This window comes from Ascaphus truei, chromosome 18, assembly GCF_040206685.1.
Source record: "Ascaphus truei isolate aAscTru1 chromosome 18, aAscTru1.hap1, whole genome shotgun sequence".
Classification (NCBI taxonomy): Eukaryota; Metazoa; Chordata; class Amphibia; order Anura; family Ascaphidae; genus Ascaphus; species Ascaphus truei.
Window position 1 is genome coordinate 14409380 of NC_134500.1, and position 23102 is coordinate 14432481.

General features: G+C 43.8%; 2 protein-coding genes across 8 annotated transcripts in view; both read right to left on the bottom strand.

Moving 5' to 3' along the window:
* Window positions 1-548: 548 nt before the first annotated feature.
* Window positions 549-17013, bottom strand: DUT (deoxyuridine triphosphatase). The gene is made up of 7 exons (XM_075575650.1): window positions 16860-17013; window positions 15844-15982; window positions 15329-15420; window positions 8986-9030; window positions 3897-3971; window positions 2654-2724; window positions 549-682 (listed from the first exon to the last, which is right to left on the bottom strand). The coding sequence occupies exons 1-7, from the start codon at window positions 16966-16968 to the stop codon at window positions 626-628; spliced, it is 588 nt and encodes a 195-aa protein (XP_075431765.1). The 5' UTR covers window positions 16969-17013; the 3' UTR covers window positions 549-625.
* Window positions 17014-21156: 4143 nt separating this feature from the next.
* Window positions 21157-23102, bottom strand: part of SLC12A1 (solute carrier family 12 member 1) — a 90920-nt gene continuing 88974 nt past the window's right edge. For 6 of the 7 annotated variants that reach the window (XM_075575652.1, XM_075575653.1, XM_075575656.1 and 3 more), the window contains 2 exons: window positions 22998-23065; window positions 21157-22293 (listed from right to left, as the gene is read on the bottom strand). In XM_075575652.1, the coding sequence (XP_075431767.1) occupies window positions 22158-22293; window positions 22998-23065 (204 nt within the window). In that variant the 3' untranslated portion in view covers window positions 21157-22157. The remainder of the gene's footprint in view (window positions 22294-22997; window positions 23066-23102) is intronic. The other variant, XR_012788911.1, reaches the window with a different exon arrangement.

The window sequence follows — 23102 nt, forward strand, 5'->3', positions numbered from 1 at the left end:
CTACCGATCCCTATAAATACATTTTATTTTAAAGGCATAAATGTTTGTAAATCTATGTACTGTACAGTTGCCGTGTGGATGACGGTACATATTATGTATTAAAAAGAGTAACCGTGGGATTATTCACATATGAATAGGGGGAATAGGTTTATGAAGACAAGAGGCACCCACATCACGTACCTAGGAGCTTAGAATAAGACTTTGGCATTAACGGTGAAGAACCTGTTACCATATTTATATTACAATAGATGCGGACAAAGACTTTAGCATGTCTGAATCAACATTAAATGCTAGCAACATTACTCGAAGAGTACACAGAAAGTAACAGGTACTGTATGCATCCAAAGCTGCTGGAAACTACAAATGGAGCCTTACAGATATGAGTACAGTAGTGTCACCTTCCTTCCTTCCTGCTCTACCTTGTTAATTACAATTGAATTTTAGTCAATATTAAACAAACGAGTTTGGGATGGGACGGGGGAACCTGCGAACAGACCTACAAATAAGTCCGACATATTTTGATGCACACACTGCACGTCACAACAAAATGGTCCTTCTGATTTTTATTTTCTTACCAAAACAAAAAAGTACAATTATACATGTATTAAATCCATTTTTTTTAACTTCAATTCTGACCAGTAGAGCCAAAGCCGCCAGCACCACGTTCTGTGTCCTCTAAATCCTAAAAGAAGCACAATGAAAGCGGTCACACAATCTGTATTAGAATAGTAAATCAGATTTATAAAACTTGCAATATGGAAAATAGCTGAAGCGCTCAAATGCAGGTATATCTCAAAATGATAATAAGCCAGACCACTGTACCAGGGTACTAACAATTGATATAGTACCTATTGTGTCATATAATGGGTACTATCCTCCTGAAGACAGGTGGTGTGTGGTGCAACCCACTCACCATCAGTCTCATTGGCAGGTTCCCCTGAAAAATATGCAAATACTCACATCCTGGTAGGGCAGGCAGGCAGGCTGTGCAGCTACTCAATGCAATACAGGGAAAAGGGAGACCAAAAAGCGCACCAGCACAAACGGAGCAGGAAGAAACCAGGACAAAAAAAATGATTAAAAGGGCACTTTAATGTGGCAAAAGACCCATCCAACGCATTTCGAACGTCGCAGCGTTCTTTTTCAAGGATAAAACACAATGTGATAACATCCATTATATACCCTCTTACCTGTGGGCCATTTCGCGCCAAAAATCAGACCCTGATGACGTCATAACAGAGCGACTCAGTGCCGATCTAAGGGCAAAAGGAAGTACCAAAGGCAGTGTGGCCATTTTGGATGTGGGCAAACATAGGAACACAATAACAAAGCGGATTTTTGGCGCGAAATGGCCCACAGGTAAGAGGGTATATAATGGATGTTATCACATTGTGTTTTATCCTTGAAAAAGAACGCTGCGACGTTCGAAATGCGTTGGATGGGTCTTTTGCCACATTAAAGTGCCCTTTTAATCATTTTTTTTGTCCTGGTTTCTTCCTGCTCCGTTTGTGCTGGTGCGCTTTTTGGTCTCCCTTTTCCCTGTTATAAAACTTGCAAACTGAATTTTAAACAGTAGGATCACTTCATTTCAGTGGGAAAGGGGGTCGGTAATATTCCTCTGAAGCCCTGGAGGCAGGAGGCCCCGTAACCAGCAAGGACGGACTATTTTAAACCCCTTTTCATGCGTACAGTATGTTTGACGACTTGTATGGCCCAAGACTAATATTTTAAAGCAGCAATCCCCTCTAGAAGCCTGAGGAGTTTAAACTCATGAAGTGGCAATATACACCGCACCGGTCGATAAGGCCGTTTTTAGCCAAATCTCCACATTTCACTTCAATGGGGAATTTAGTCCACAAATGGTCCAAACAAACGCTTTGATAGATAGACAAAATTCCTTTATGTTCGTATTGTAACCCCTGAACAAAAACACCCCCCACACACCGCCCCCCCCAACCACACACACACACACACACACACACACACACACTCTTACTCTGTAGTTTCTGTGGTTACAATGGTAACCTTGAGTCTGTGCGAGCTCCATTTAAACCTTAATATTTCAAACCGTTACATCTCCTGAGCAGAGCATCAGATTAAAAATAAATAAATACCATGTTGGGAAGGAGAGAAAAAATGAACCGTGCAGACTGCGGCTTTAAAAAGCAATTATTCCAATATGTCCAAGTGACACACCCTGAGTGGTAGTTCTTGGTTCCAGGCACATTATTAAACAGTAATTCAAAAGACATTTGCAATTAATTATAAGTAACAATACAAGAGTGCTTTGATAAACTACATTCGTCCTATGTGCAGCAATATATTATATACATCAGTTACATCTTCCACTGATTCTAAAGGGGGGGAAAAAGTGTGAGCAAATACATCATCTTTCATTGCACTGGCTGTATGTAAATAAAGTATTGATTCTTCTCTAGACACGCACTTTTAGTTAATTAACATTGATTTGGTCTGGTCTGTTGGCCATTCACATTCTATCGGCAATAAAATGTGAAACAAAAGCTGAACAAGAAAACACAATGTTTCTTCAAACAGGATATTAAGATACTTTACCAGAGTTTTGTTACCCCTTATATATAGTTGTGTAACTACCCCATCCCTCAGCAAAAAGGTGTACATTACAGTAACTTACTTTGAGCTCCTCAAGTTCAGGGTACACTATTCGCTCGCATATCAACTGTGCCACTCTGTCCCCTTTTTTTACTGCGAAAGACAAATGTTACAGGAGCAAAAAGTTATCATAATAAAGCAGGATTTTATTACAGAATTGCTCAAAGACTATCACAGTCACTTAAAGCCGCACTCTGGTGACTTATGATAGGTATGAAGCAGGGGGTCTCCAGAGCTGAACCGCGTTAATTTACCCTCTGCTTCCCGATATACTTACCTCGGAAAGGGGGTGCTGGTAACAGCTCCGGCTGGGCTAGTTGGGGCCAACAATGGCAGCTTACATTTCCAGCGGGACAATATGAAGCGGTGATGTCATCCCTTGTGGCTTCCTATCAAGACTCCGTGACGCAAGACATTTAAAACGAGCACTGATACCAGCACCTCATACGGAGGCAAGAATCTGTTTAAGTAGGGGGAACCCGGAGCTGGAATTAACACAGTTCAGCCCCAGAGACCCACTGCTTCATCTATATAATATATTTTTGAAAATCTTGGATGTGAGTGTCTGGAGAACATTTGATTGGTCCGTCGGTCCGCCCGCCCACGGCTCTCATTGGCCCCCCAGAGCACGCTCTCTCCTCTCACAGGCCACTCCCTTCCCCCGCCTCTCACCTCCCACAGGCCGCTCCCTTCACCCGGGCTCTCACCTTCCCCCCGGCTCTCACCTCCCCCCCTGGTGCTCTCCGTCACACACACCGCTCCCACTCCAAATCCCTTCGCCCCCCCACAGAGCACGCTCTCTGCAGCTCTCACTTCACATAGGCCGCTCCCCCAGCTCCCCATCCCCGAGAGCGCTCCTCCGGCTCTCTCCGCCTCTCCCGTGAAGGGCATGTTCAACGGCGGGGCACAGCACCTCCTCACCGGAGCATCTCAGCCTCGCCGGGGGTCACGGACACCGCTGAGGAGCCCGAGGTTGAGGAGGGCGGCGGCCAGTACCCGGAGGAAGAGGAGGAGCGCGGCCGGGTGCAAGGTGAGGAAACGCAGGGGAATGGGTTCTTTCACGCGTCCCTGACTCTCTCTCCCCCTTCCCCCCCCCTTGCAATCTCGGGTATATCAGCTAGTATATGTATAAAATGCATTAACATGTGCTGCTTTAATAATGCAGGATGTTTTGTACCAATATTCCTAATGACATTTCCCGCATTCTAGTTGGAAGGAAATGTTTAGAAAGGCTAAACTTGATTTGTTTCAGGCATAGCACATACCTTCAAAGGCCTCTTTCCCAAAGTTAAATAGTACAACTCCAACATTTCCTCTGTAGTCCTCGTCAACAACACCGGCTAAGAAACAAAAAGCATTGAACCGTTAGGACTCAAAATAAAAGTGCAACAACCTCCTGACAAAACCAGAATGAAAGAGCAGTGAAGGAAACGGAACATTTATTCAGCTTACCGGCATGTTCTTTTCCTGCACTCTACTAACGGCAGCGAGTACTGAATGGGATAACTTCTCCCCCAGCGCAGGAAACTCTTCTGCAGGTAATAACGCAAGCTCTTCCCTCTGGACTAGGGCGACTTGCTGCAGCCAACTTGCCGATGCGGACAGCTTGCCGCCGGCCGTATCGCCACCAAGGTTACCCCCCTGACCTTACCCATTGCCCTAAAAGCCCCTAACGTTAAGTCCTTACCCTAACATGTTAACCCTTTCCCCTAAAGCTCTAATGCTAGCACTAACCGTCAACCTAACAACCTTAACCCCTTATCCTAAAACCCATAGCATTAACCGCTTACCCTAAAATGCTTAACCATAACCCCTTACCCTAAAACCACTAACCTTAAGTCCTTACCCCCGACCCTAAAAAGCTTAACCCCTTCTCAAAAAAAAAAAAAAAACTTAAGTTAACCCCTTAAAACCTTAGCGGAAAGTTGGCTGCGGCAAGTTGTCCCATTCCGCTTCCTTCTGAAGTCTGATTTCTTCCCCAAGCTACATATCCAAAATATAACTCGAGTCATTAATACAGGGTGGTTATATTGTACCCACTGACATTAATGCAGAACAGGAAAAGAAAATCACAGTAAGTTGAATAAACTTTTTCATGATCCCCACATGGCAGCGAGTACTGAACGGGACAAACTGAAATAAGGGAGGGCAGTAAAACCCCCCCAAGACTTTACCCGTTTAAATCATGTATTAATGAACAACAGCCTGTAGGATTTCCGTCAAAGCTTGCTTCACCTGAGGTCTGGATGCCCAATTTGAGGGCCGCGTGAAATGACTGCACTGCCGCTTTGCATATCGGCGCCGCAAATGCTTCGGCTTTCAGAGCCCACGAAGTGGACACCGCCCTATTTGAGTGCGCTTTAACACCTTGTGGGACCTGCTTATTAAGAAGGCGATATGCTGATTTGATAGAGGATGTGATCCATCGAGAAACTGTTGCTTTTGAGGCTTGCTGCCCTCTTGTAGATCCCTCTGGGAGAATGAATAGCCAATCAGATTTTCGGGTAATTCTTTACCCTGAGCACGTATGTTTTTAGACGTCTTACTATGTCCAAAGTGTGTAATCTTGCTTTCTTCGCATTAGCTGGATTTGGCCAGAAGGGACACAAATTGCTCGTTTTAGAAGAAAATTGGAGACGACTTTCGGTAGAAAGCCAAAGACAGGGTTCAATACAACGTTACCCTGATGGAATTTGAGAAACTGTTGCTTGAATGACTGGGCCTATAGTTCTTACCCTTCTAAGGACCATAGCATCCCCAAGAACGGTTTTCCATGATAATAATTTTAACAAGATTTGTTGCAAGGGTTCAATGGATGTTCCGATGTCAGATCACACGTTGGAACCAATTCTTACGAGCAGTAAAACATATATTACAAGTTTATTCATTGCCAGGTGTTTCTCTAGTAATACTGATAGTGCTGAAACGTGGACCTCGAGAGCTTAAACTGAGGCCTTTATCGAAGCCTTCCGGTAAAAACTCCATTACTGGTATGATGGAAGGTCAAGTGACAGTTGACCTGTTCTTCCCAGACAAATCCTGAAAAGAAGACCAAATATATTACTATACCGACGAGGCGGAACATTTCCTCGCTGCCATTAGGGTCTTGGTTGTTCCATTTCATTTGCGCACTCCACGCTGCTGCGTCTGTAGTGATGTTCACCCAATAGTAGTCTTCTGGCAGGGAGCATGTAGTTAGTAAATCCTGCGGTTCTTTCCATCAGCTTGGGTCTGTCTTCATAGTGGATGTATGAATATATTTTGCAGCCATTGCGGATCTTTGCTCCATTGGTCTAGGTAATGTTTGTGCAGTTGCCCCATATGACCTTTTGCCCATTTTACCACACTTGAGGAACATTTCCAAGCGGGCTGAACAATCCTGTGCCGGTACATGGCGTGATTGCCTCAGCTTCGCCGTTGAAATGCCATTTGTTGCATTCTGTCTTGAGGCAGATACAACTTCACCTGTGATGTATGGAAAATAACTCCCAGGAATTTCAGGGACGGGGACGGATACAACTGGCTTTTTTTTGCCTGTTTATTATCCACCCGTGGTGTTGTAAGTATGCGATGACGATTGGTGCGTGCTCTGTAAGGAACTCCTCGTCTCGGGACTTGATCAGCAGGTCCGTCCAAGCGTAAACATCATGGACAGGGATACAAAACTAAAAAAAGTAGTGTGTGCTGCGCTATTCAAAAAATATAATACAAAACTGACTTGCAAAAAAAACCACTTTAATTGATTATAGTGTTATCAGGGGGCTGCCAATAAGTGAATCTGACCACTCAGGTCAGTGAAAAATTAGTGAAAAAACAGTACTGTGAGGTGCCTAAACAAAATTTAAAAAATAACTATAATTAATATAACACAATAGATAGTGCAAATACTAGCTAAACAGTGTTAGACCAAATACAACCGTAAATACCTCCGCTTCCACACTTTAGGAGACTGGTCTTTCATCCAAGTGAAAAAGTGGTTTACATTTGGTTCTGTAGCAAGACTTTAAACTATCTTCACACAATTGTTTTATGTCTATTGCTGGTTTATCACATGCCGCACATAACGTCATTTTAGCGGTCTTGACATTATGGTGTAATAGAGCCAATGTTATCTTGGATGTCCCCCCTATGGTTGACCCCTAGAGGTACTGCAGTAAAAAAAAAAATAGGTAAGAATCTTCACTCTTCATGAAATGCACTCGTTAAAGGAAAACTAAATAAAAAAATACTAGCTAAGGGCTCCCATTTAGGAGGTACCCTTTGACTAATGCAGTTTGTCATCCTGCATTAGTTTTAGGCAGATTCGTTCAATTTTCGGTTCCTTGTGACTTTTGGGGACGTTTTTCCACTTCCTCAGACGTCTAACTGCAACTGGGCACCAAGAGGCACTGCCCCTTTAAATATGTGCTGGCGGGGACAACGAGGTCATAGGTGCTTGCCGCTTTAAAAAGATTTGTTTCTCACGCATGTGTTTTTTGGTACGCACACGACGTGGGCCACCCATGAGGCCAGTGTCCCTTCCATCGCCCACAAGGGGCCTCCACCGTCAGTCACACGGGAGGCATGATGCCAGAGCCTCAGAGGGAAGAGAGGCTCGGCAACAACCTGAATAGACTACAATAGCTGCAGTCGTGGCGGGCCCGTTTCTTTAAATAAACTCCTGCTGGAAGGAAAGGGGCTGTTATGAAGGTGGAGGGACAGGTTTAAATGCCATTACCTGTAGAACAGTTTCCTGTCCTAATGGGCAGAGGGAAGAAGAAGTTATCCCAGTAAGTACCCACTGTCATGTGGGGATCAGGAAAGGGATTTATTATTCTAATTATTCAAATACTTATGCCTGTCATAATCTCCATATACTATAAGCGTTACCAAGGCCCAGGACAGCCAACTTGAGCGTAAATCAAGACTTTAGTCTGCATGAGCAATGTCTCAGCACTGAAGGACCAACAGGAGTTCTATATTATGAGGAAAAGAAATATACTGTACGGATTAATCGTTTGCCGACAGAACAGGTTAGAGAGGATTGTTTATATAGATCTCATGTAAAAAGGAGCATGCCGTCTGGCTAAGTCTAAAATCCGAAGCTCCCAAAGACGGCCTATGGCAGCTTTAACACTCGGGGGTCCTGCTGTTTGCACATCCAAGAATACAAGTTACAAGGCAGAACGAACCATTAAGATACACAAATGGACAAGAGTTTGGCTCCCTGCAAATATAGCATGTTAAGAGGCATCTGTATTTACAGAGCACATTCAATGTCAGTCAAGGGAGGGAGAATTGTATCCTCCCAAACATGAATTGAGGCTTCACAAATGCAAGGACAATGTAGCCATGGTTATATTAGCTTGTTTGGAAAGTACAGTGACATTTCTCATTGTGTAATAAGGGTGGAAAGCGTATTGCAGCCATCAGTGGAAAACAAGGCACATTGGTGCTGGCAGGTTAATCTGATGGCCTTCAGTTTCAGTCTCTTACTGTGTCAGGGTTTTGGCTCTAAAAGCTGCCTACGCCTTCCAGCTGTGGAATCGAGCATAATGTTGCATTGTTTTTGCATTTCTTTAGAGTGTTCACAGAAAAAAAAAACCACAGCATTAGGGTTCTCAATGGAAGAAACAGAATTTGAGACGGGTTGGAGGGGGATTCACAAAGCTCCAAAAAAGATACAGGGCCTTTACCGGGGTTTTAACTGGCAATGAATAGCAGTTAAGGGAAATCAGATCTTGTCCGTCGTTATTGGAGCTTCGTGAACATGCAATAAAAATAGCATTAACAGTTGAAAATTAAAAAAAATAATAATGCTGTATTATTTAATACTACATAACTTTTTTTTTTTTTTTAAATCAAAGCACTGTAGGATATTATTTGGATTGCCTCCAACACATTCAATATTAAAGGACACTGCAACATACAATAAAGTACGCATGGACCAAGGCAGAAATTGGCATATTCATTTCGCCTGCGGTTTATAGTAAATGTCTTGCGGACATTGTGTAAATGATGGTCTATTTATCAAAGTTTTTCCAGCTGCAAAAGAATTGCATCAGATTTATCAAATGGGAAAAAAATAAAATAGTCTCTTTACATTGCAGCTCGTTTTCTGTTAGAAATTCAATGCATTTTTGCAGCAAATTGTCAACCATGACAGTTTGAAAGGTTACCGTCAAGTTTGCTATAGGCCTGTCAAGTCCCAACTGTGTAAAACCAGACTGAGCATAAGTGTGCAACCAAGCCAGTGCCTTTTGCATTAGATCTACAGATATACACTGTAGAAGGGCAATAAAAAGCACAATGGGGTTTAATAATAAAGTAGATATTCCTGTATTACTTGGGCATTACAAAGAAAAATAGTCATACCTCCAACATCGATGAAGTGTTTGGCAGCTAAACCAGATCGGGGAGCTAAAGAGGGGGGAGGGAAAAAAAATAAAATAATTAAAAAAGTATTTAAGCAGGACACACACACACACACACACACACACACACACACGAGTAATCTGAATAATTTATTAAATGTACCAGTAGGGACCAACAGACATAAAACCGCCAAAGGACCACAATTAATTTGTTGCTCCCAAATGGCTTAGTAATATTTCAGCAAAGCAGATGTTAATATGAAATGACTAGGTCCCCAATTATGGAAGAAAATAGAAACTTGATACCCAATTTACAGTCATTTTCTTTTCCTGGAGAGTGCCCACCATGGCAGTGCTTGTTCACCAATTGTTTAAGTTCCAGTCTACAACTGAGGACAGAAATCTACCTGTGGGAGGACCATAAATAGCCCCCTCCTTTCCGCCCCAATGTAGTCCCCGTACAAAAGTTGAAAAATATAACTAGAAATATTAATATATTTAGACATTACCTTGGGAGGGGATTGTGAGCACTGCCATGGATGGGCTCTCCAAGAAACAAATTACAGTAAGTTCGGTATCAATGTTCTATTTTCCTGGTTGTCCCCAGGGTAGTGGTAACCAATGGGACTTAACAAAACAGGACGCACATACAAATGTGGGAGGTGGGTTCCTAGAACAAAGTAGACTCAAATATCTTTTATTTAAGTGGTGATCATGGACTGCAGGATCCTCCTAACAACGGTCCTGGACATTTGGTCACAGCAATTTTGCCGTGACAAAATGGCTGCCGACGCGTCCGACCACTTAACCGCCGGTCACCAAGGTGATTGAACCCACTAAAAAACTCCCCAGCCCAACCACTAAAACCCTTAAATTAAACCCCTACCCTAAAAAAAAAAAAAAAACCCACAGCATCAGAGCGGGCAAATTTAAAAAAAAAACACAGACCAACTATTAAGACGCTTCAAGAGAAAATATCTTTTAAAATACAGTACCTGGAGGAAATAAAGGCAATCGTGTGAACCAAATGTTCTTTGGTATCTGCCCAAACCCAGCACCTTCGCCACAAAGCACTCAGCGGCAGAAAAATTAGGAACCCAGTCAAGGGGTAAAAGTTAAACCAAGTTTCAGAATCAAGAAAAAAAAGCACAAGTGCGCACCAAGGTAAGAGTATGATGGTATAATATGACAATAATAAAAAACTTACATACGAGTAAAACTTCATTCATATCCAGGTCTGAGCGATATCGTCTCTTAGGCCTCGGCCATGTTTGCTGCTTGCTGGCGGAAGCGCGCCGAGGCACGCTCCCGCTCAGCACTGAGCCCCTACAGCTGCAATTAGAGCGGCTTTATTAGGGGCTCACCTGCGCTTCCGCGCGCTTGCGAAGCGCAGGTCTTAGGGGAATTTAAAATTCCCCCGCTTGCCGGCGAGACAGGCCGGCCACGTGAGCGGTTCGCCCAATCAGGGCGAACTAGCTCCGTGACGTCACTGGCCCGCCCCCGGCCAGTGACTCCCCCGGCCCGACTGCGCCTGCGGTAAGCAACCGCAAGGCCAGGGAAAGCACCCGCTTTCCCTGAGCCTCAGCGCGCCTCAGCGAGCAAGCAGGGAGCATGGACTCTGCCTTAGGCTGAGTCCCCAGTGCGTTCTGTTGCACGCGCGCCCGGCGGCGCGTGCACGTGTCAGAAGACGCGATCTGTGGACTCACCCAGCAGAGCAAGACTGGCGTCAGACGTGCGTCAAGGGGGCGTGGCTAAAAACGTCATCCATCACACAGCAAAAAAAAGAAAAAGAAAAAAAAAGGAACACCCTCTTCTCCCACAGCGCAGTAAAATGGCGCTCTCAAAGCAGGCAAAATTACTGTTGCTGATGGAGAATGTTTATTTGAAATCATTGCTCTTGGATGAGGGAGACACAAATGTGCATGAAATTAATAGACATCGACAAACACATGACGAGTTTGCAGCTTTGTACCATGTACTTCGCAAACACGAAAGGAAAGTTTTTGAGTATATGAGGATGACAATGAAGACATTTGATTATATTCTTGAACAGATAAATGACGCAATAAACCCAATTGAGACTAATTTTTGCCGCACTATACGTGGAGAAGGGTCATGCTCACCTTGAGGTTAGTTCTATTTCCCCCCCCCATAAATATAATATTACAATATATTATATTAATATACTGTGCAATTGTATATCCCAGTATTATTTATGTATTTTTACACGCATGATTACAGTATTTTGTTGTACAAACCAAATAAGATCAAATGTGAACAATTTGCGTGCGTGTGCGTATATATTTTTCTGTACTTATATTTAATTTTCTTTGTTTGCAGTGTTAGATCTAATAATGTTCTCTTATTGAATTTTCTATTCTTTACAATTTGCTACAGATTCCTCTCTACCGGAAAACCATTTTGTGGATTACATTTTCATTTCGGATGGGTAAAACAACAGTAGCAAGAATTGTATACTCAACATGTGATGCTATCAATAATGCTTTTATTGGTGTTCATATGCCTTTTCCAACTATAGAAAGATTGAGTGTGGTTGCAAGCGAATTTTACAGTAAATGGAATTATCCAAATTGCATAGGCTGTATCGGTGGTAAACATATATCCGTATTAAGCATCCCAGTAAATCTGGAACCATGTCCCTTCGGCATTGACATCAAAATGGAGACTGCTATTAAAATCTATTGAAACATCTGTACTAAATGCAAAGAGAATTGTTAAATGTGTGACTGTATTACATAATATTGTAATTGATTTGGAATGGTGTGTTGATATTACATAATTGGATGGTGCGTCTACACCTCATAGCCAGCTTATGAGAAGTCGGGCATTTAATGCATCTACAAACATGTAAAAAAACATTCGCAATGCTTTTAAAGATTATTTTAATGGTGAAGGAGCAATCCCTTGGCAACATGGTGTGTAGTAATATATCACTGATACAATGGCTATCCATTTAATCCCTTCTTTCTGCCTTATGTTCTGTACTCTCCCCCCAACAGAGTAATTGAAATAAAAAAAAAAAGAATTTGACATGTATACATTAATCCCATTAATTATGTAACTGATGTAACTATTGTGACATATGATGTGATATCTATGTTCTATATAACCAGTCAAAATCTTTGAGTGAGTGAGCTGCCGCCCCGCAAGCCCATAAACCGGGGACCGTAGCTGTGAAGGGGGGGAGGGGGACGCATTCATGTGCAGGGGCACACACCAGATTGCTGTGCACAGGGGAGAATAAGAGAGGGGGGGAGAGGGAAATGGGGAGATAGGGGGGGGGGGGGGAGCAGGAAAATTAAATCCAGGGTAACATCGGACAAACATCAGTTTGTCATATATATGGAATGCTTTTTCAATGTCAAATTTCGGTGTGAAATGTATAGCATACACAAACTTAAAATGAATAACGTAGACTTGGTTCCCAAAAAAAAAAAAAGGACTTTATCAACATGAAAAATGGAATTAAGTTATAATTTATTTTTAATGAACGTGAACATAAAGAAAGTAACACATTATATAAAGTATACATATTATATATCTACTGTTCTTCCTGAACTGCTTTCAACACCAAGAAATGTATCTCATGGCGTAGAGCCATTCTCTTGATGGGATTCAATGTGTGGTATGATGGGGATAAGACTTTAAAAAAAAAATTCAAGTCTTCTTGCTGCAGACTCTTTTGGGACGTTCTCTCGTAACGAATATGTTAGTAATTGAATTTTCCTTTTTAAATTCATTACTTGTTTTTACTTTTTTTGTTGGAGGTTCAGGGATATTGGTATTATACGTATGTTCTTCAATTGGGACATCAATTATAATATCTTCAGAAATGTCGACAATTTCTAGGTTTGAATCCGTGTGAGCTGGCTTCATTTGTTCTTTAATAAATAACATCATTTTAAAAAATGGCCAGGATGAAGTATAGTCACACGAGCTTGATGCAGCGCCCCCCCAGAGCGGGGTTGATGCAGCGCCCCCCCAGAGCGGGGTTGATGCAGCGCCCCCCCAGAGCGGGGTTGATGCAGCGCCCCCCCAGAGCGGGGTTGATGCAGCGCCCCCCCAGAGCGGGGTTGATGCAGCGCCCCCCCAGAGCGGGGTTGATGCAGCGCCCCCCCAGAGCGGGGTTGATGCAGCGCCCCCCCAGAGCGGGGTTGATGCAGCGCCCCCCCAGAGCGGGGTTGATGCAGCGCCCCCCCAGAGCGGGGTTGATGCAGCGCCCCCCAGAGCGGGGTTGATGCAGCGCCCCCCAGAGCGGGTTGATGCAGCGCCCCCCAGAGCGGGTTGATGCAACGCCCCCCAGAGCGGGTTGATGCAGCGCCCCCCAGAGCGGGGTTGATGCAGCGCCCCCCAGAGCGGGGTTGATGCAGCGCCCCCCAGAGCGGGGTTGATGCAGCGCCCCCAGAGCGGGGTTGATGCAGCGCCCCCCAGAGAGGGGTTGATGCAGCGCCCCCCAGAGAGGGGTTGATGCAGCGCCCCCCAGAGAGGGGTTGATGCAGCGCCCCCAGAGCGGGGTTGATGCAGCGCCCCCCAGAGAGGGGTTGATGCAGCGCCCCCAGAGCGGGGTTGATGCAGCGCCCCCAGAACGGGGTTGATGCAGCGCCCCCAGAGCGGGGTTGATGCAGCGCCCCCAGAGCGGGGTTGTTTAATTTTTTTCAGTACTCTGCGTAAAGAATCTCTCAGATTTTTCTATTTGTTTTTTAGGACATCAGCTAAAAAAAAAAACAATTTAAAATTATAAAAATTAGCACTTTTCATTGTACAATTAATCTAATACAGCATGGTGACTTAATATATTAATTATTCTAGCAAACACGATCAATACAATAAAATTAACAATTTAAATTTATTTATATTATATCGTGTGTGTGTGTGTGTGTGTGTCTCTTATTTTCTTTCCCCCCCTTATGTATATGGGTCAAATGTATGTTTGTTATGTTTTTCAGATGTTTTATACAATGTTGGTATTATTATATATGATTATTTTTTATCTTTTTACACTTGACCACTATGGACACCTATGAGTGTGATATTATATATCTATATCTGATCAATTTGACATTTCATTTTGCCATTAGATTGCAACCTTTGGAAATCAATATCATCAATTACTATCCAAAGGGTTACCACCCCCTTAATGCAATCATTAATATTGCAGATTAATTAAAGACAACAAAGAGGAGTGGTTAAAATCTATGTATTCACCCCCTCCAGCCTCATGATTGGTTTGCATCTTCACAGGAACAACCAATGATGTAGCTTGAATGGTATATAAAGGATCCCTCATAGGTGTCCAGGTTATTGCCTGATGAAGTTTACTTGCTAAACGAAACGCGTCGCGAATTGTGTAACCAGCCTACCCTAATCTTGGTGGCTAGCATACACTAAGTGTATCCATTCCGTCCGGTCTGCAATCCTTCAAACTAACTGGTATCGACGGACGGCTATAGGGGGCTTTATTTCCACACATGCGCACTTGCGCTACACACCACGCCGACACACGCGGAGGTGTTATTGCAGTGACTGCAACGGAGACAGCCCAGCGCGCAGGACTGCTACTCGATAAGGATTGGAGTTTGCCCCCTTGCCAGATCTAAGGTGAAGCCTAAGGCCTCGGGCATGGTCAGCGCTTATGCGCTGACCCGTGCTGAGGCGCGCTGCTGCTCGGCAGTGAGAGCGGCTTTAGCAGGGGCTCGCTTACGCTTCCGCAAGTGTGCGGATGCGTAAGGCGAAGAAAATTTTTAAATTCAAGCGCTCAAGGGAGCGCAGGGCCAGTCACGTGAGCGGTTCGCCCAATGAGGGTGAACCAGCTCTGTGACGTCACTGGCCCACCCCCCCGACAGCGCGCTAACCAAGGCCAGGGAAAGCACCCGCTTTCCCTCAGCTTCAGCGTGCCCCTGTACGGCTGCTACAACCCTTGACGCAGCCTTAGAGACGAGGATATCGCTCAGACCCGGATATGAATCAAGTTTTACTCATATGCAAGTTTTTTATTATTGTTGTCATATTGTACCATCATACTCTTACCTTGGTGCGCACTTGTGCTTTTTTTCTTGGTTGCCTGGATCCGCCGACAGAGTCTTCCGCCAGGGTCCTTCTTGGAGTGGGGGGAGACACCCCAAATCACAGGAGCAGCAAGAGGAAGGAGAGAAATTACTTTTCTGCATTCATAGGAAGCAAGAGCGCAGACTGAACACTCTGACAAATTTCAATATCAGCTTTAGTTGCCAACTTGCAACAGTGTTTTTCTGCTGTATGATGAATGGCTGTAAAAGGGTACCTAAAATACCATGAAGAATACAGCATTCACATGTTTAACTTGCCTACTCTTCCATAGCATCCATGGGGAATGGCGATCTGTATATCTGTTTTCACTACAGCTTTATCCATAGCAGGAACCACATAATCATAAGCACTATTGGAAGAAAAGATTGAATCCATTAATGCAAGAGCATAATATGTAAACTATAATACATAAACACATACAAACACACAATAAAATGGGATCATGTGGCAGTGCAACAAGTTAAAGCTGCAGACCAAGCAACATCCGTGTTTTTTAATAAATCAGTTCTGTACGATAGAAAATACTTGCTGCATTTAATTTTTTTAACACAACTCTGAATGACATTTACAGAATGGGACCGTTTTTTTATAACCGAGTAATTGTACAGAAAAATGCAATAATTGTTGCAACTGATAGAAAGCTGGTACCCCCATACCACCATGTTATCCTCATCATGTAAGCACGCGACGGCTTATTGGCTAAAGGTAACCCGCCTCATGGGGTGCCACGAGCCAATAGCTGCTGAGGATAACGGAGCCGCGTCTTCGTTACCTGTATAGATCATATCCAGCCGCCTTGGCGGAGCCTCGTGTCGGGGTGAAGGCGTTATCCGACAGCTTGGCGAAGCGGAGCACGGGGGCCGGGCTGGCGGCCGGGTCTTCCTTCGGCCTCTTGGCCGGGGAGGTGGGCACTGCGGTGAGCGGCATGTCCAGAGGTGACGGGGACAACAAGGAGGACACAGGACCAGCGATTAGAGGGCACACTCCAAAAATTCCCGCCAAAGAAGCGCGCGCAAGGGGGCGGAGAATGGGCGGGGCTTAATAGCGGATTAAGGGCGGGCGGGGCTTAGCAAGTGCTGTCGACAGTGACTGTACAGAAGTGGGCGGGGCTTGTGAAAGCCGGTGCATATTGCGTGGGCGGGGCTTAGCAAAAGCGGGCGAATGGGGGCCAAGCAAAATCGCGCAACTAATATGACTGATGTAGTGTGAATATACCAAGTACGGCGCGTCACACAGCAGTACATAAAGAGTCAGACTATTAGTTGAACACAAACACAGAAGGAATATGACGTTAACCCCCCTTTCGGTCCGGAAACATACAAGACAGGATCTCTCTTCTAAATCCGAAAGGAGGCTGTCTAAATATTGTTTTAACCCCAGCACTACCACAAAATTAAATGCCGGGCCGCACCCCCCTCACAGAGAGACGAGCCTTGCAGCGTAAATGAAACCTGTAATAAATCATCATCCATTCTCACCCATGTGTAATACCTTTTTTATTTTGCTAAACCTCTGGCTTCTCAATCTGTCCCCCCCACCCCCTATTCTCCTCCAGACCAGTGCTGAGGCCGCCATGTTTGCGCACACTGACAGGATTATTAATGGCGCAGTTGTATGTGTCAAGAGCGAACCAACCACCTCAGCTGAGAGAAGGGACACAACATGTCTGCTGTGTCAGGGTTGGGGGGGAACCAACTCGCACAGATCACCCTAGTTCCCGCCGTGTCTGCTCTGTGCACTGGCGCCATTTCCCTCGCCCTAGTAAATATTATCCAAACGTGGTGTTACCTTCTTTGGCATATGCCCGTGTGTGCCCGGGTAGACATGGCCGCGTTTTGTATGTGCAGAGGTGGCAATGGAAGAGCCCTCGGCCTCTGAGAAAGAAGGGAATCGCCATCACGGCTGTGATCAGTTGTGCGGCTGTGCCTGAAGTCTTATATATGCAATGTCTCGCTTTTTATAACACTCCTTCAAAATGCACATATTATTATTATATATTTTTTTTTTTACCGTTTTTATACTTATACATACCAATACATTACCTTATACATACCAATACATTAGAGTAGACCATGCAAAAAAAAAAATCTCCACAATTTCCCTATATCTCCCTGAAAACTATTTTCACATGTTGGCCTTGTATGTTTCTCCTTGTCATTTAGGGGGGAATTCATTATATAGGCAATAAATACAATTATAATTTAATCATTGTTTTTTTGTTGTTGCCTATTCCCAATGCAAAGTAAATGCAGCATTAAAAAGTACAGTCCATTCAATAGCCAAAGTAAACCAATTGTGATGACAATTGTAGTGTAAAAAAAAAAAAGATCAGATACATATTCTTAAATCAGTTTAAACTAAGTTTTTCATGATGAGCAGGTACTTGCAAAGTTTTTTTTTTTTTAATGATCGTTGCCTAATCAATTTTGAGATTTATTTATTTATAAAATGTTTTACGAGGAAGTAATTAGAGTTGCTAGGTGGATACTCCAAAAATACTAGACACAATGGTGAAAGGTGCAACGTGCTCAAGACACACACACCCCTCTCACCTTTCCATGCTGTTTCCTCCTCTCCTTGGCCCCACCTTCAGGTTCCTGACACCTCCTCCTGCAACAGCCCTGGTCTCACTGCTCGGGGGAAATCCAGCAGCCCCCCAAAAGCGATTAGGTCACAATGTCCGGAGAGGTAATACTGAACAAATACATGTCCAGTATTATCTCTAATTTTTGACCGGACAGAGTGTCCAAATACAGGACAGTCCGGTTCAATACTGGACACCTGGCAACCCTAGAAATAATACATTGAGAGTTACCTCTCGTTTTCAAGTATGTCCTGGGTAAGGCTGCGCTTATTTATAGTGCCGGTGACGCGACCGATGACGTGACCCGTCGCAATTTCAATAGTTGTAATTCAAGTTTAGGCGACGTCGCTGGCTACAAGGCCAGTGACGTCATAAAAGGGGAAGGCAGAGGGACGGAGAAGCTCTGATTGGCCACAAGGGGAGACCGTTGCCGAAAAAATCAAATAACTGACTACCAGATTTTTCATAGCGCTGTCGCTTGGTCGTGTCGTTGCCGCCGCGTGCACTATAAGCGCCGACGCCGCCGACAATGCATTTGTTTTTACGCGATGTCGCCGACACCGACACTATAAGCGCAACCAAGTGAAAAAAGTTAGGGAAGATTGACAAAGAAGGTGAAATGCGTAGAGTGACGTTGACCAACTGGCCGGAACCTCTGGAAGCGGATGACGTCACTTCCGGTATCGGTGAGACGCATCCGTGACACGCACACCATACCAGAGGGAAAGCAGAGAAACCATTCATCCTGCTGCCGAGATCCACTGTGTGAGATCTAAATGCTTTTTTACACTTTCCATCATGTGAGTGTATTGGATTTTATTTACCTTTTATAAATACTATATACTGTCTGCACTATGTCCGATTTTATTTTATACTAAGGTCCACTGGAGTGTACACTCTTATGGTGACGATTTGTATCCTGACCACATTGCTGGCAGAGCATCACTTAAAGATACCTTTACGTGTCAACTATACATCTCACGTTTGTGAGTATTCTACATATAGACCTGATACCTTATCCTTCACATTGTTGTTTTTACAATACTGCACCATCAGAATATCTTTCTGTTTTTTACATGTTAGCGCTTCCTGATGATCTATACTTTTCCGTATATTTGTTACATGGCTTTGATTTGTTTTTCTGTTTCTTCAAGCACTATAGCTGTAATGAAACTACCTTTAAAAGAAATTCCACAGTGGAGCTTACAGGCAAACCCCGCATTAACATACGCAATGGGACCGGAGCATGTATGTAAAGCGAAAATGTACTTAAAGTGAAGCATTACCTTTTCCCCACTTATCGATGCATGTACTGTACTGCAATCGTCATATACGTGCATAACTGATGTAAATAACGCGTTTGTAACAGGCTCTATAGTCTCATCGCTTGCGCACAGCTTCGGTACAGGTAGGGAGCCGGTATTGCTGTTCAGGATGTGCTGATAGGCGCATGCGTGAGCTGCCATTTGCCTATTGGGAGATATGTCCTTACTCGCGAGTGTACTTAAAGTGAGTGTCCTTAAACCGGGGTATGCCTGTATTATACCAAAATACAGGAGAAAGCACTCGGCTCATGTAATATGCCATAGAGTGCGTCGGGGTGACGACGCAGTCGATTTTTCACGCAACCAAATAATTTCATTTTGTCGCACGACGGCAGGTTCACGTGAGTGGTTCCGCCAAATGGGTGCGGACCAGCTCCGTGACGTCACGGCCACACCTCCGCCACGCCTCCCCCATGGCCACAAATCGCCTCTGTTGCAGGCGTGCGCGCCTAGCATGGCCTCGGCCTAAAGCCCTCTGCCGTCTAAATCCTCTCGTTCACTGCCCCGCACCTCTAGATGCCCTTCCCCTCAACATCCGAATGGCACCCCCTCTCTTCACCTTGAAGACCCATCGCCTTAACAAAGCACAGGGGTAGTCCTGCTGGCTGATACCATACACCTCGTACGCACTGACCTTGGTCCCTTGCAGACGCACTTACCAGAACACTCTCCTACTGTCTCTGTAAATTTTTCCTACTTACCACTTAGACTGTAAGCTCTTCGGGACAGGAAATCCTTTTCCTATTGTTACCTTTATGTCTGAGGCGCTTATTCCCACTATGTGTTATATTATTATGTCACGTGCATTACTGCTGTGACGCGCTATGCACACGGATGGCGCTACATAAATAAAGATATACATACATCACATTTTTGGATTGCCCAAGTGGTCATCCGACCGAGTGACCGGATTCTATGCAGTAATTGCGAGCGTGCCCACACAGTTTATTATCTCGGCGCATGCTGTGGCTTGACAGCAGAAGTATGGTAGATGACAATGTATTATCCTAATTCCTAGGACTACTTCAAATCAACAGGAAAGGCAAGAGTTGTGAAAGAATTACCAATGTGCAGCCCCCAATGTAATTTACATTATTGACTGCATTACTGGAATGACTAAGCTTCGCTAATTGCAATTTCTATATTGTTCTTTAATCTGCTCATTTTTTTCTGTATCCCTGACAGATCGCCGATTCTATTTTTTTAATATGCCTATTGATTTTTTTAATATGCTTATTGATTTTTTAAATGCAATGCAAAACAACAACAGTGGCATTGCACAGTAATATAGATGAAAAACGTGAAATTAAACAATATTGTTTGTATAATGCGCTGACAGTGTACAAGGTGCTGTACATATAATTTTGCAGGCACAGGCCCTCTATGTAGAGCAGGGGTGGCAACTCCAGTCCTCAAGGGCCACCAACAGGTCAGGTTTTCAGGATATCCCTGCTTCAGCACAGGTGGCTCAATCAGTCCCAGCTTCAGCACAGGTGGCTCAATCTATCTCAGCTTCAGTACCTATGCGGAAGCTGAAATATCCTGAAAACCTGACCTGTTGGTGGCCCTTGAGGACTCGAGTTGCCTACCTGTGCTGTAGAGCTTAAAAGTGACATGCCCAAGCTCACAAGGAGCTGAAACAAGATTTCGGTTATGGTCCCAGTGCGTTCTTGTGCGCACAAGCACCGCCCCCCAATCAGACCGGGCCCAGTACCTACCTCGGCGCGTATGTGGCAGCCGCGCTGTACGACAGGTTTTCTCAAATACAAAAAAATTGTATTTGGAACTTGTGACGGAGGCGTGGCCACGCCCCTGCCGGCGGCTCAGCCAATGAGGGCAAACCAGCCGTGTGAGGTCATGGCCACGCCCCATGCAAAACCCCCGCCACGCCCCCTCCCGTCGCCATCTCTCCCAAAACCGCAGATTGCGGTGAAGCACTGTGCATGCCCGCACTCCCCCCGGGTGCGCATGCTGCAGTGCACTCTGGGACCGCAGCCTTAAACTGGGTTCATATGCTTCAATGGCATTGACATTGCTGCTGCAACAAAGTCCCAAATATACCCAAAAGAATTGTGGAAAAAAACAAAAACTGCAATGAGAAGAACTCCATGTATTATTTTAAAGAAGTAATAATGGACTTAACAAAATAAGTTCCTTAAATATATTTATTTGTCTTTATACATATTTCAAAAAGAAAGTATTTACTGTCAATCAACAAAGATTTCCGTAAGAAAGAACATTTATAGAAGTTATAGAGTTTATGAAAACGGAGAATCCCAAAGTACAAAATACAATTCACAGTAGATCTTGAAGATGCTCATTCGAATAAAGCAAAGGTATTACATTATTGCATTAATTATTCTAATAATAATAATAATATATTCAATTCACAATTAACTTTTGCCATGGAAACCAGATTTTATTTTCGTTTTATCTGTTGATTATTGCAATAAACTCTGCAGTAATTGGAATTTTCTTCTGAATTCTCCATATTGATAAAAATATGACATTTACATTTAACCAAATAATTTGCATACATCCGCAATAGTACTGATGTGCATTTGTATATAACTCTTATACTTGTATATTAACAGAAAACTTTTTAATTATGACCATTACATGTTAAATTCGTCTTAGGGGCCTATGCAGAGAGCAGCGAATTTTAAAATTGGCGAGTTTAATAAAAAGTAGCTTTTTTGGAGAGTTTTACTCTCCATATGCAGAAATGTGCGAATTCTGCTATGTTTAACATGAATGCGTGTGGCGAGTTTAAATTGGCGAGATGCGCGCTGCAGAAATGTGTTAAAAAAAATTCGCGCCTTTTTTTTTCCTTTGCTATGGCCGCGAGCGGCAGCTTCTTGCCAACTTTTCCTGGCGAGGCAAAAAGGAGACAATCGCGCCATTTTATTGGCGCGAACAGCCGCTAGATGCCGTTCGCGCCTCTCTGCATTAGGATATTTTTAAAACTGGCGAGATGGAGGTTCTCGCCAGCCGCGAGGCGAGTTTTAGAAATAGAAAAAAAAAATTGGCGCGTTTTTCGTAACTCGCCATTTTCTGCTGTTTTCTGCGCGATTTTCTCCAAAAAATGGCGAGTTTTGAAATAGTGCTGCTCTCTGCATAGGCCCCTAAATTGTAACTCTCAAAAACAGTTTTAGGGAACGTGTAGAATGTTATGCCTTAGGAGTAGAAGGTTAGTACGTTCTTGTGATTTCCTCTAACCATTAACACAGGAGGCAGATTCTTGGAAAGAATTTCTAGCCACGCCATATACAGGTGATCAGAAACAGTCTTCTTTCTTGCAACTGGAAGGCTTCTGTCAATCACAAATCAAACAGCATATTATTAAAAACAAATCATGAATATCTAGTGTTGGTATCGCAACTCACAATATGGATATGTGCTGGTATCCCAAAGCCACTACGTACAAAAAGCAGCATTTGTGATTGTACTATGCTAATTATACCTATGGATCATTTTAGTGAGATCTTATACCTAAGGATATATATTGACCAATCGAGCATCAAGAGGCATATTGTATGTTTTCCTATGTATATATTGTTGTGTAACCTTTTTCCAATTGTTTCTTTTCTTGTCTACTATGGTTTGTGTCTTCCTAGATTGGCCCAGTCTAATCGTATTGCCCACCAACTTCTAAGTATCAAAATGTCAGTCAACAAACGAATAATAGCTGCACTACAGCCAGGAGGTCCTTGGTGCTGAAATTGGGTAGCAATATTTACAGTATCTTCTTCAATATCATACCATAGGGAAATTGCAGTATACACCTTTGTCCCCATGGTCTATTTTCTCACTTGTACCCATGAATAGGAAGGATTGCAGACTCTGTAGTTGGACAACTAACAGTTGACATTCTGTTTTCCCCACCTAGTGTCAGCTTTGACGTGTTTGGCATTGGGGGTCTTCCTACAGCACCAATATTGATGCTATCAGCGTGGTCGTTTGTAATTGTAATGATTATGGCATATATAACACGATGAACGGTAAAGTGAAACTTACAGAACAATGAGGTTAGCAGACCGGGAGTGCTCTTGTAAAAGTTCATTCAGTCTGACTTGGCGGTAACTCTGTGAAGAAATAATATGTATTGGAATAAATCAAACC